The 13277-nt window shown below is 40.2% G+C and overlaps 1 protein-coding gene across 4 annotated transcripts in view; it reads left to right on the top strand.

Moving 5' to 3' along the window:
• Pcsk5 (proprotein convertase subtilisin/kexin type 5) overlaps positions 1 to 13277 on the top strand; it is a 434887-nt gene that overhangs the window by 265036 nt on the left and 156574 nt on the right. For all 4 annotated transcript variants that reach the window (XM_076560923.1, XM_076560919.1, XM_006995970.4 and 1 more), the window contains exons 13-15: positions 906 to 1042; positions 6396 to 6539; positions 12045 to 12147. In XM_076560923.1, the coding sequence (XP_076417038.1) occupies positions 906 to 1042; positions 6396 to 6539; positions 12045 to 12147 (384 nt within the window). The remainder of the gene's footprint in view (positions 1 to 905; positions 1043 to 6395; positions 6540 to 12044; positions 12148 to 13277) is intronic.

Below are 13277 nucleotides of genomic sequence, written 5' to 3'. Positions count from 1 at the left end.
CAATGCCTATAACCCCAGCTCCAAAGTAGGTAGAGAAAGGACGATCACTGGGTTTATTGGCTTCCAAGGTAGCTGAGAAAAATTCAAGCCCGGACTCAGGAGGGTACCCTGCATCAAAAGGAACAGGCAGAGAATGATAGAAGCTAGCACCAACTTCTGGCCTCCAAACGTATTTACAAGCATGCACTCTCACACAAACATGCACAAACACACAGACCACAAATAAATAAATCTACCAGGTGGTGGTCATTGAAATTTAAAGATTTTTTTTTAAATTTATGTATATGTGTATGTACTTACATATATGAGTTTATGTGTGCCACATGCAGACAGGTGTCTTTAGAGGCCAAATGAGGACATCAGATCCCCTGAAACCAGAGTTACAGGCATAGGGTGCTAGAAACCTAACCTGGATCCAGTCCCTTTACAGGATTCAACAATTATGAGCATCCATATGGAGTTTTTTCTGTAGGTTTATGTTTTTGGTTCAGTAGGACAAATATCTAGAAAAGAGATTGCTGTAAAGTGCTCTTTGAACTTTATTGGAACTCTTTATCGGTGCTTTCCAGAGTTTGGGTACCATTTTTGCATCCCTACCCCCAGTATAAGACACTCTGTTTGCTCTGCAAACTCAGCACTTTATGATCAGTCTTGTGGATAGAGTCTTAACTTAGTTTTTATGTTCCTAAATGGCTAGCTAATCCTTCCAATTTGCTGCATGGCTAGCCCCAGGCCTGCTTCTTTGTTGTGGAGCTATGATCCTGTGTGTGAGTCTGGCCATTGGTGATGTCCAAGATGAAGACCATGGTTGCTGATAGATACAGAGACTGTTGACCATGCTTTGGGCTATATACTCAGCTTATTTTTGATTAATATACACACCAAAAATTCTTATGGTTTTTCAGGCTATTTGATCATTCCATGGAAGGGTTTAAGAACTGGGAGTTCATGACCATTCATTGCTGGGGAGAACGGGCTGCTGGTGACTGGGTCCTTGAAGTTTATGACACTCCATCTCAACTGAGGAACTTCAAAACTCCAGGTAAGAACTCATTTCAAATCCATTTGTGTTGTAGAAGGAAATAGGGGCTATATTTGAACCAAAGAATGTTCCACACTCGGCCTACGCTGATCAGTTTGGGTATAGCAACAATCTGACACTGTTACTTCATAAAGAACCTCATGGTTCCGGAGGTTCATTTAGCAGCCTACTCTCTCCAGAACTAACTCACCCCTGCAGGATCTACTTACTCTGAGAGATCATCATTGATATACTGATGGAGCTAGAGCCCCATAGCCTAGTAGGCCCCACCTCTTAAAGGTTTCACTCCCCCAACTGCACTGTGTATAGAACAGGCCTTCAGCACATAAAGGCATGAGTGATGTGTCACAACCACATCAGGACAGCACTCCCGGAACAGCGTCACAATTCTGGGCATGATTCATTTCATACACACTTTGGTTATCTGCACATCTTTCAGTCCTCAATAAAATGGGATAATTTGAGAACATGATATAAAGAATAAACATGTAGCTATGGATGAAACTCAAATCCTGCAGCACTACACCTGACCCTCTTTTCTATAGTCTGCAAAAAGCCAATCTTGTTCACCGGCAATGCTTTCAACTGCGTTATAGGCACACTAATTCACAAACAAAGAGATAGCTTTCCTTAGCGGCTTTTTGTTTGTTTGTTTGTTTCTCAGATTTTCATTTTCAGTTCAAGCAAGACAGTGAGCTTAGGCTGAGCCACCTCATCTGGTTACTACCAAAGGGGGAAATGATGGTACTCTGCCCTGCATGAACCTAAGAGCAAAGGAAACTAAAACCCTTTTTGGTGTGTAGTATGGAAATTACCATGTCAGTTGAGCCCTTCATGCCAGTGTCTGAAGCTTCTTTGTCATGTGATAAAGGAATGCACATACAGTGGGAAACTACATTGCCCATGGTAGAACCCTGTGTCGTATTTGACTCACAAATGAGTCAAGTAGCTAGTAAGTATGCAGCCTCCCCTCCATCCACAGACCCCTCTTCAGCTGTCAGTAATGCCTTCCTTGGTGCTCTGTCCATTTGCAGAAGGGCCAGACCTGAGAGACACTTCAGGACTTACAGCCATGTACTGTCAAAGAACAGGACCACCCAGACATTCCGTAACTGTAACTCGCATTCAGTGAGCTGCAGAAAACAGAGGTGCTCAGGAGAAGTTGGGGTGAAGCTCAGGTTCACCCACACTTTGCCTGCCTGTCAAGGAAGTCAGAAAGATCCATTTGGACCATTATGCTTTGAGTATCTTTCCCCTCCATTGTTTGATGTATACAGCTCTATACTGCCATGTAGGATCTAAGGCCCCATAATCAGGAAGGCCTAACCCTGTGGTGCATCCAGGAGTGAGACTAGAGAGTTGGCTTAGCAGTTAAGAGTGCCACTATACAATCATAAGGACCTGATCCCAATACCCACATAACAAGTTAGGTTTCCTGGCATGCACATACTCGTAATCCCAGGAACAAGCCTGTAGCCCCAACTCTGAGCAGGAGTAGAGAAGAGAAGATTGTTGGAACTTGATGACTTGAGAAAACATGATCCCTAGGTTCACAGAGAGAGCCTACCTCCAAGGAATGGGTTCAAAGTGATAGAAGAGGGCACACAACACCTTCTCTCGATGCTGCTGGTACCCACACATAGGTGTATATACATAAGTAAATAAAGTGATATTTTAAGTTTTGTTTAAAAAAATAAGTATGTTTCATTCAACATCAGCATGCTATCTGAATATAACAGTGGCCAAAGTTTTACCCAGAAATCAAATATTTGTTCCACAAACACAAGGTTGCTAGAGAAGACAGACCACAACCCACAGTTCCTAGATACTCGCCTATTTTTGTAATTCACTTAGTTCCTAGGGCTTTCTCTTCCTTTTATTCCTCCTAGTCAGTGTCCCTGTCCCGGGATACATGAAATGTAGAAAGAAAGTAAGAACGACGTGGTGACTGAGCTCTGCTTCATGACCCACTGCATCTCCCAGCTATCCATCAGTAGGTGTTCCTGCAGGCCGCTAAGTGTCAAGAGATTCTGTAGAAAAAAAAAATGGGTGTGCAGCAGTGGTATATCAAGAGAAGTGTAGATACAGAGGGTGTGTTGTCTGTAGAGGATTTGAAGCTTTTTAAAGTAAGCAAAATACCTCTGTTTTTTATCATCACCCAACAGGCTCTCAACCAGGGCTTTTAGTTAAGTAGTCACTACAAGCAAGAGTCATGGGGTAGAGAATGCAAACCCTCTGTCCTGCAGGAGTGCAGAGTCTACCCAGAGCTTCCTATAGCATTGTGTTACAAATCTCTCTGAGTAGCCCAGATTCATTCTGGCTTCTCCTTACACAGTTGGCCCTCCATGTCTGTGTGCTACAATTGTTCCATATCCCTGGATTCAGCCAAACTTATATAAAAAATTTTAGGAAAAAGATTTCATTTATTGGATATGCATTGGCTTTTAATTCCTTAAACAATACAGTATGGTGATGATTTACATTGTATTTGGTAGTATGACTAACCCAGAGACAATCTGAAGTATGCAGGTAGATATCTATAAGTTCTATGCAAATGCTGTGCCATTTCTATAAGAGACTTGAGCTCCTGTGGATTTTCATATCCATAGAAGGTATTGAAACCAATTCCTCACAGATGTTGAGGGACAACTATACTATTTAAACATTCACTTTAGCTGGATCTCTATGTGTTCGAGGCCTGCCGGGTTTACAGAGCAAGTTTCAGGACAACCAAGGCTACACAAAGAAATTCTCTCTCAAAAACAAAACAATACTACTAAACATTCACTTTAACTATAGTCAATCCCAATCACTTAGATATTTTCTTTTTATACCTTATTGCTCTAATAAAAATATGTGGTCTTTGTATATCCTTCCTTTCATTTTTCATCTCAGGGTTAGTCACACCTTAGATGAGGGACTTTTCAATTTACAAGTGTATTTGTCCATAATTCTCTCCTTGTTTCTGTCACACAGAGTCCTGTGGTAGGTTTCTCTGTTTGTGATTAGTGAGGGATTTCTCTAGCTGCTGAAATTTTTGTTGGATGTGTAGAATTTCTCTAGCTCAATTTGATGGTATAATCATACCAAAATCTAGAGGTTCCTACTGCCACACTGAGTTTAGATTTGTCTATTTTCCCTCCATTAAAAAAAGGATTAAATATTTAGCTAGATGTGGCATATACTTGTAATCCCAGCACTTAGGAACTATGGCATCAGCAGGATCATAGCAAGATCAAGGCCTGTACCTAGAGTTTTCCTGCCTTGCCCACAGTCAGGACAAATCTTTGTCACCCGCCAGTCCCACAGCCACTCAGACCCAACCAAGTAAACACAGAGACTTACATTGGTTACAAACTGTATGGCCGTGGCAGGCTTTTTGCTAACTGTTCTTATATCTTAAAGTAACCCATTTCTACAAATCTATACCTTGCCATGTAGCTCGTGGTTTCCCGGCATCTTTACATGCTGCTTGTCCTGGCGGTGGCTGGCAGTGAGTCCTTCTGCCTTCCTGTTCTTTTATTTCTCCTCTCTGTTAGTCCTGCCTATACTTCCTGCCTAGCCACGGGCCAATCAGTGTTTTATTTATTGACCAATCAGAGCAACTGGACATACAGACCATCCCACAGCACAGCCAAGTACAGACCATCTTAGACACCTGCACTCAGGCCCGTGGTCCTAATCATCCTCTATGCGGACCTGCTGGGTAAAGCCACGAGGAACCCAAGAATGGGCTCCCACAGGACATACAGAACATCCCACAGCAAAGGCCAGCATGGACTATGGAGTGAAGTCATCTCAGAGAAAGGAGAGGAGCAGGAGGAAGAGAAGAAGAACTGTAGACTGCAGTCATGTTGAGATATCCTTATAGTAGTCTCTAGGCCAAGGGTAATCCTATTTGAGTCAACACTCTAAAACAGTTCATAAGGTCAATTTTAGATCCACGGGGAATCAGGTCTATAGGTGGTAGAGAAATGGGATGACCTGCCATCCTTGTGTTGTATACTCCATTAGGAGTCAAGCAGATATCCTGTGGAAAGGAAGACTTCTCCAGCATTGCTGCCTCGAGGTCATCAAATAAATCACCCATGCGCATTGGCCATTCTCTTCTCACCACTGCTTATGCATGCTGCTTAAAATTCTAACACAAGTAGCCTTCACCTTGTGAAGAGTATGGCAATTAACAAAGAAAAGGTAGCCAAGAGCAAACCACATATAAACCCACTATACTAGCTCAATACATAGATTCATAAAACTGAGTGCATGACAGAAATATCTGTGGTTCTAAACTTATGGTGGCTCAGCTGGAAAGTCTTGGACTTGGGGCTGGTAAGATGGCCCAGTAGGTAAAGGCACTTGTTACCAAGACTGACTACCTAAATTGAATGCCCAGAGCCCCCACAGTAAAAGGAAAGAACTCTCTCCCAAAAGTGTCCCTTGACCGCCCACCAAACATGCCCACACATACATTCTTAGCTAATTAATTAATGAAACAGAGACATTTTTATTTTTAAAAGGTTTGACTTAAAATCACATAAATAAAATGCATTGAGAATAATCTTAGTTGTCTTATTTTTCCCAGGCTAGTAATGTGTGACTCTTCCTTCAGGTAGGTGAAGAACCATCCATTTCACCTGAGGTGAAGCATCTACAATAGACCAAAAAAATTCCACCCAGGTCTAGCTTCATGAACCACTAAGTTCATTAAGGTACATGAGTGAGGGGTTACCTGCAACCCACAGTATTTAGGAGAATGTTCTGCAATGGTGTAGTCTATTATCCATGGCCATGGATTTATGACTAGTACCATCTTGAGGACCTGAATTTCTTAGTTAATTTTAGTTCACTTACATTTAAATATCCAAGTATATCTAATGGCTGTCATATCAGACAGCACCATTTTCAAAATCATCTAAGTAAAAATACTGAACAACTGACTATGGAATTGGGTGGAAAAAAGAATTGTCTTATTAACACATCAGACACTATCAAAACCATCTCAAAAGCTGAGGTAGGATCTTGGTATCTCAAAAAAACAAAGCCTTCCCTAGACAGCTAGTATTCTCTTAAATATTCATAATTTGCAATTCATCCCTTGATTCAGCGATCAGAAGTACATTTATTTCCCAGTTTTTCTGTTGTGGATACACAGTAAGTGTGGGGCATGTGAACAGGCAAATTCCTAGTTCTGCAAATGGTAGGAATGTGCATTTCTTACCTTGCATCAAGTACAGTTCCTGTCAATTTGCCTCTGTTCCACCGTGACTTTTTCTTGTAGAGAAGGACTGACCTGAAGCTGAGTAGCTATCTCAGATTATCCAGTCATGGTCTGTGTTTGTTATTGTTTCTCAAGGTAAATTGAAAGAATGGTCCTTGGTCCTCTATGGCACGTCTGTACAACCATACTCCCCCACCAATGAGTTTCCCAAAGTAGAACGCTTCCGCTACAGCCGAGTAGAAGACCCCACAGATGACTATGGTGCTGAAGATTATGCGGGTGAGTTGAACATAACCTAAGAAAGCTCAAGCATGTTCCTGGCATGTGGAATAACATGATGTAATTGATGTACTGTAATACACTTCAAAGATGTGGTACAATGTGCATTATATTCAGCATCTATCCATAGTCTAGAAATTTTTCTTCCCCAAATATTTGTGTGTACATTAGTTTACTAATAAATTCATACATTTAAGTAGCTGTATGTATTGTCTACACAGATAGCCAATCCTGTGACTATGGGATGATGTATTTTATCTGATTTTTTAAATTCTTTTAACTTTTATTGATTCTTTGTGGATTGCACATCATGCATTCCAATACCACTTATCTCCCCATCCCCTTGCAACTTCCTGCCTCCAAAACAAAACAAAATTTAAAAGAAAAACCAAACCAAACAAACAAACAAACAGAAAAAGAAAAAGAATCTCGTGTGGAAGCTGTAGTGTAGCCTGTTGAGTCGCACAATTTAGTGTAGTGGGAAGTTTCTCCAGTCCTGTCTGGACCTGAGGTCCAGACAAATCTCTCCCACTGGTCCCACAGCCACTTACAAAATAATCAGCTACCTCACCCATGCAGCCTGCAGCAAAGAACGGGGCCACTTCTACTCTCGGGTCCTCAGATCCAGCTCACCTGCACTCACACCACCAGGACCACTGGTGTATGTCATCTGTAATTTGAGACACAAATTGCTTAGAATTATACACTGTTTTAGACAGGTTTGAAGAAATAGGTTTCCTGTCTTTGCATATATATGCATATATGTGTGTATATATATACATATATATTCCATATATATGATGAATTAAATGAATATAATATGTGTGTATACATAGAGAGTTAAGAGAGGAGGGAGAAAGAGAGAGACAAATGGGGAATTCATTAGAATGGTTTACAGGCCTAGTGGTCCAACTAGTCCAACAATGGCTGCCTGTGAATGGAAGGTCCTAGAATCCAGTACTTGTTCAGTCCATGGGGCAGGAGTCTCAGCTGGTGTTCAGTATATGTTGGAATCCCAAAGAAGTGGGCTCTGATGCCAGTGAAGGAATGAACTTGCCAGAGAGAGCAAGATCAAGCAGGCAAAGAGAGCAAGCTTCCTTCTTCCATGTTCTTTATGTAGGCTGACAGTAGAAGGTGTGTCCCAGTTAAGGTTGAATCTTCCCACCTCAAGAGATCTGGATTAAAGGGGTATCCTTCTACCTCAGAAGATTTATATTAAAAGTGGGCCTTCCCACTTCAAATGATTTAATTAAGGAAAAAAAACTCCCAGGTGTACCCAGCCACTTGGGTTTTAGTTCATTCCAGATGTAGTCAAGTTGACAACCAAGAATAGCCATCACAGAAATTATTTCTTTAGATGGAGTTTTATTTTGAGATTATGGCTACAAAGTGGATAATCATTTTGAATCCTCAGTGGAAACCTCCTGTCACACTGAATTCCAGACAACCATTGCAGGCTCATGGGTGCTAACAGTGCTCATTCTTGCCAGCCTTGACTGGAAAGAAGAAAAGGAAAGCTGAACGGGGATGTTTTCAAATGTTTAGAGCTTTGGTTGCTAGTAAGCCTAAATGTGTTTTTTCTGTAGTTCTCAAGATTAAATGCCGCGTTGTTTACCCATTTTCTATTTAAGGGGATAACCATTCCCTTCTCTATAAGAACTCAGTAAGCTACTGCCTTTCACATCATATTACAGCTCCTGAAAACACACCCTCAGCTATCCCTTTCCAGAGTGACTTTTATTATGCATTGTTTCACAGAAAATACCAATAGAGGGTGTGGTTTGTACTTTATATACAACATTTTTATTGCTGTTATTTTCAGAAATTTTATCCTTTAATATCAGCTAAATGTCCAAATGTTTTGTTTTGAGAATCTCTTTATGTTTCTCCAGCTGGCTGATTGGTTTGGTTTGGTTTGGTTTGGTTTGGTTCGGTTCGGTTCGGTTCGGTTTGGTTTGGTTTGGTTTGGGCAGATTGAAATTAACTTTATTTTCCAAACAAATATGTGTCATTGACTGAGCAGTTGCCCCTTTTATCAACTCTAATGCTTTCTTTACAACAGTGTAGTGAGTTCTTAGATCAAGGTCTCTGCTAATCCACTATTTCTGAATCATCAACATAATAATTCCTAAACCAATATCACCTGTCTTTCTTGATTTTACTTTTATGAGTTTTTCTTCCTCTTTCTCTTTCTTCTCTTCTCCCCTCTTGTCCTGCTTTGCTTTCTGTTGCTATGGAGAATGAAAAGCAACTTGGGGATGAAAGGCTTTGTTTTAGCTCATAGTTTATAGTCCACTGAGAAGGGAAGTCAGGGCAGGAACTGAAGAGCCATGAAGGAAGGCTTCTTTTCAGACTTGCTTTCCTTGGCTTCCTCAGCTTGTTTTCTTATACACCTCATGCCCACCTGCCCAGGGATGGCACATCCTACAGTGGCCTGGGCACTCCCTTATCAATCAAGACAATGCTGTATGACTTGCCACAGGCCATTCAGTTGTAAGCAGCTCCTCAGCTGAAGCCCCTCTTCCAAGATGACTAATCAAGTTGACAAAAATAAAATAAAATAAAACCACTGTCTTCTCCCCCTTTTCTCCTCTCTTCTCCTGTGCTGGAGGCTGGCACACACATACCCTACCTTCAACCCCTGTAGTCTATTTTAACATTTGTCAAACACCTACTTCCAGTTTTCATAAAGATCATTGTCCTCCTCTTCTTCAGATGAAATTTTAAATGACTAAAGTCTCATTTTAGTTTTCCATTTGAACTTAATTGGAATTTACATGCAATCTCATGGGAAGACTTATTTTTGTATTAGTCTTCCATATAAAATAGAACATGCACCATTTTGTTTAAATCATTTAGCTTGATGTAATTTTCTTCTTTTTGTTATACTTAGTTATTTTTAGTATTGTTGCCCTTGTCATGGAAAATAATCCCATAATGTTCCACTATGTATAGTAGTATTTAGGAAGTCTATTACCCGACTGCATTTTTGTCTTTTCTCTGAACATGTAGCCCACTTTTTTTATTTAATTTATGTGTGTTGAAGTCAATTTTCTAATGTTTTTTACTTTATTTGTGAATCTTGTCTTGTATTGACAACCAATTCTAGGGACATCCTGCCCTTACAAGATATGACACATAACATCATTTGCCAAAGCTCTGCCTAATAAAGAAGTATTTATAAATTGAAATATGATGTATTTTTAAACAAAAAAATATTTTGTTCCTGTAGTTCAGGGATTTTTCTCTTGATGCTGAGGTAAACATTTTTAGTTAATTATTTGATTAGAATGTCTTAAATGTGCTGTAGGTTCTTCTATTGTAAATAGGTAGTATACCCTGGAGTCAATAACATGCTTGGATAATTAAGACCAAATGAGCTAACCAGAGTTAGATTGTGTCAGCTTTTGTCTCATCTTGTTTTGCTTTGAGCTTGTCATGTTACTGTTTATATTATAACTAGAAACCATTTTATCTTCTGTGACAGGAGAAAGGGTATCCAAAAATCATAAATGGAACACAGCAGTAAATAAGCTATTACTCTTTCTTGTATCCCAATTTTGACAAATTCAGATTCAGATTTGGTAATGTTAAAATTCTGAGCACAATAACACATCCTTGCCTCTTTCTGATTACATTTCTAGAGCATTGATGTTGACACTTGTAAAAGAACAAAGACAATTTTATGTCACCATGATCCTGAAATTCGCAAGGCTATGCTATATCTGGAACAATTTAAGATTGCAAAAAAAGGAACATAGTGTGTGAACCTGCCATACATACACCTTTGGCACATATCACAATACATATTTGTAGGGTTTTTAAATGCATAGAAATATGATCTAATGAAAATGTAGGGCTACCTATGTCTGTCTGTGTGTGTGTCTGTCTCTTTATTCTCTCTCTCTCTCTCTCTCTCTCTCTCTCTCTCTCTCTCTCTCTCTCTCTCTTCTCTCTCTCTCTCTCTCTGTGTGTGTGTGTGTGTGTGTCTCCACTAGAGGCCAATCTGATTAGAGGCACAGGTGACCGTATCACTGATTCTCAAAGACTGTGATATCCGCAGCTGTCTTAACTCACACAACACAGTCACCCTTCCCCTGGTGTACAGTGGTGGATGGCTGAACTGTCTCAAGTTGTACTAGCTGTGAAATTTAATTTGGAAATCAATTTAAGACTCTTGGGGAAAGAGAAATAAACAGCATTGTCAAATGACTCTTGAAATTAATCAGGAATGCCTTCAAGCCCTCAGAATTTTAAAATCACTAATTCCATTCAGACCATGAGGACATTTCAAATACATGATTTGCTTCCTTTAAACAGATCTGTACTAGACCTCTGGGTGTTTTTTAATCCCAGCTTTCCAAGCCATGTGATTCTGGTCAAGCCATTGTAACTCTTAGAAAATATGGTTTTCATCAGTGACTAGCACATCTTTTTCCAAGTCCTTCTACCTGAGTTCTAGCATTTTATGTTTGTGTGATATAATAATTATAAAGCCTAATTCACTAATGGTTAAAAGAGACCTCAGAGGTTAAGCAATAATTCACTTTGATTAAAGCAAATAGAATTCAAGCACTTCTGATTCCCTTCACCTACATTTTGCATATTTCAAGAAATTATGTATTGGTATTTAAAAATCACAAGAATTTTTGGTGTGAAGGAGCTTAAAATTAATGAGTCCAGATATACTAAAAGTTGGAGATCAAGAAGAAAGAAGTAAATGCTTCTCTGAATTACCCATGCCATGCTCTGTGTCAGTCACAGCACAACCCACTCCTCTGGTGTAGTTTTTGCTTGCTATAAATTGTCTCTCATATAATACCAAAGAACGTGTAGCACAAGAACTTAGGAACCTTCATCTTAAGTGTGGACTTCTTTAATCTGGTTGGCAGTTTTGAATTTGTATGTCATACCTTTGTTGAGCTGCCCTTTGATCTTTGGTAGAACACAAACTTAAATCTTTCTGTGCCTGAAGCGCTTTGTGATCTAAGACTAGGGGCTGAGAAGTTGGTGCCATATGCCATAGTGATATTTCATGACGGCTGTAGTATTTCAAAGATAACTCAGTGGCTTTAATGACCTTAGACAAGATACAAAATCTTCTCTAGGTGTTGAGTAAAAGTTTTTTGTTGATAATCTAACTTGTCCATAAATACCATATAGTTATTGCTATGCATGGTAACTACAGTTTGCTTCAGTGGAGGTGATCATTGGAATACCAAATGCTTATTGTCATTCCCAAAGCCCCAAGGCTACCATATGTGATATAAACACCAGGCCATGCCCATAATTTATATTCTTGACTCTTCAGCAATTGACGTTTTGCCTTCAATCAAGGGTTCCCTCTTGGGCTTATAGCTACATTGACCATTGTTCCTCCATCTTAAAGAAATTGTCACTGCATTGTGGCAGGGGACTAAAATGTCTTATTCTATTCTAACTTCAAGATTAAACTGACTTGCTAGCATCATTTTCCTTTTCTAACTTCTGATCTCTTTTTGAAAGGTCCCTGTGATGCTGAATGCAGTGAGGTTGGCTGTGATGGGCCAGGACCAGACCACTGCAATGACTGTTTACACTACTACTACAAACTGAAAAATAACACCAGGTAAGAGACAAGCCGTGTTCTCACATGTTCCCTAAAGCATACCCCATATGTCCTAGGCATTCCTGTGGGGCCAACCACATAGAGGATGCATACATAGTACTATATTCCCAGGTTCCCCTACCAAGCTCTAAGCATAAAAAGGATGTTCCTGCTGAGGCTCACGACAGTCCTGTCATTCCCAAGGGTGAAAACCATACTGATTTTCACAGTGAGAAATTGGCATAGTTTTTAGTTACCTTTCTTCTTGCTGTGACAGAGCACCAGACAGAGGCAATGAAAGGAAGGAAAAGCTTATTTCTGCTCACAGTGGGAGAAGACGCAGTCCATCCTGGCAGAGAAAGCATGACAGCTGGGTCAAAAAGGAGCTGGTCACATTGTACCCATCGTGAAAAAACAGAGCAATGCTGGTCATTTCTGGTGCTCAAATGGCTTTTTGCCTTTTCCGTCTTTAATAAGCTAGGGATCTTGCCTGTATTCAGAGTGGATCTTCCCTTGTATATTAAACCTCCCTGTAAAAACCTTCACAGGCACATCTAGAGCTAACTCCAAGTCGCTCCATGTTGACAGTGAGGATTATCCATCCCAGGTCTACACCTGGTCAGCTCAACACCAAAGCGGATCACTGTTAATAATTACATCCCACCTCTGATCCTCCAAGACTCATAACCCTCTTATAATGTAAAATACAATGCATTCTTATTCTTTAAGAATCCCCGGCCGGGCGGTGGTGGCGCACGCCTTTAATCCCAGCACTCGGGAGGCAGAGCCAGGCGGATCTCTGTGAGTTCGAGGCCAGCCTGGGCTACCAAGTGAGCTCCAGGAAAGGCGCAAAGCTACACAGAGAAACCCTGTCTCAAAAAGCCAAAAAAAAAAAAAAAGAATCCCCTGAATCTTCACAGACCTAACAGTATTCGAAAACCTAAAGTCTCTAAATTTAGACTTTTTACATACTTACTCTTAACTGTAATCCCTTATAAAACCAGGTTCCATGCTTCCAATATATAATGGCATGGAATATACATTCTGTTTCAAAATTGAAGAATTGGGGTGTTGCAAAGAAAGATCAGACCAAAGCAAGATCAAAACCCAGTAGAGCAAACATGGAATCCTGCAGCTCTAGTCTGGTGTCT

Source organism: Peromyscus maniculatus, chromosome 1 (assembly GCF_049852395.1).
Source record: "Peromyscus maniculatus bairdii isolate BWxNUB_F1_BW_parent chromosome 1, HU_Pman_BW_mat_3.1, whole genome shotgun sequence".
Lineage (NCBI taxonomy): Eukaryota > Metazoa > Chordata > Mammalia > Rodentia > Cricetidae > Peromyscus > Peromyscus maniculatus.
Note: the sequence above shows the minus strand (reverse complement) of the source record. Positions and strands in the feature narration are given on the sequence as shown.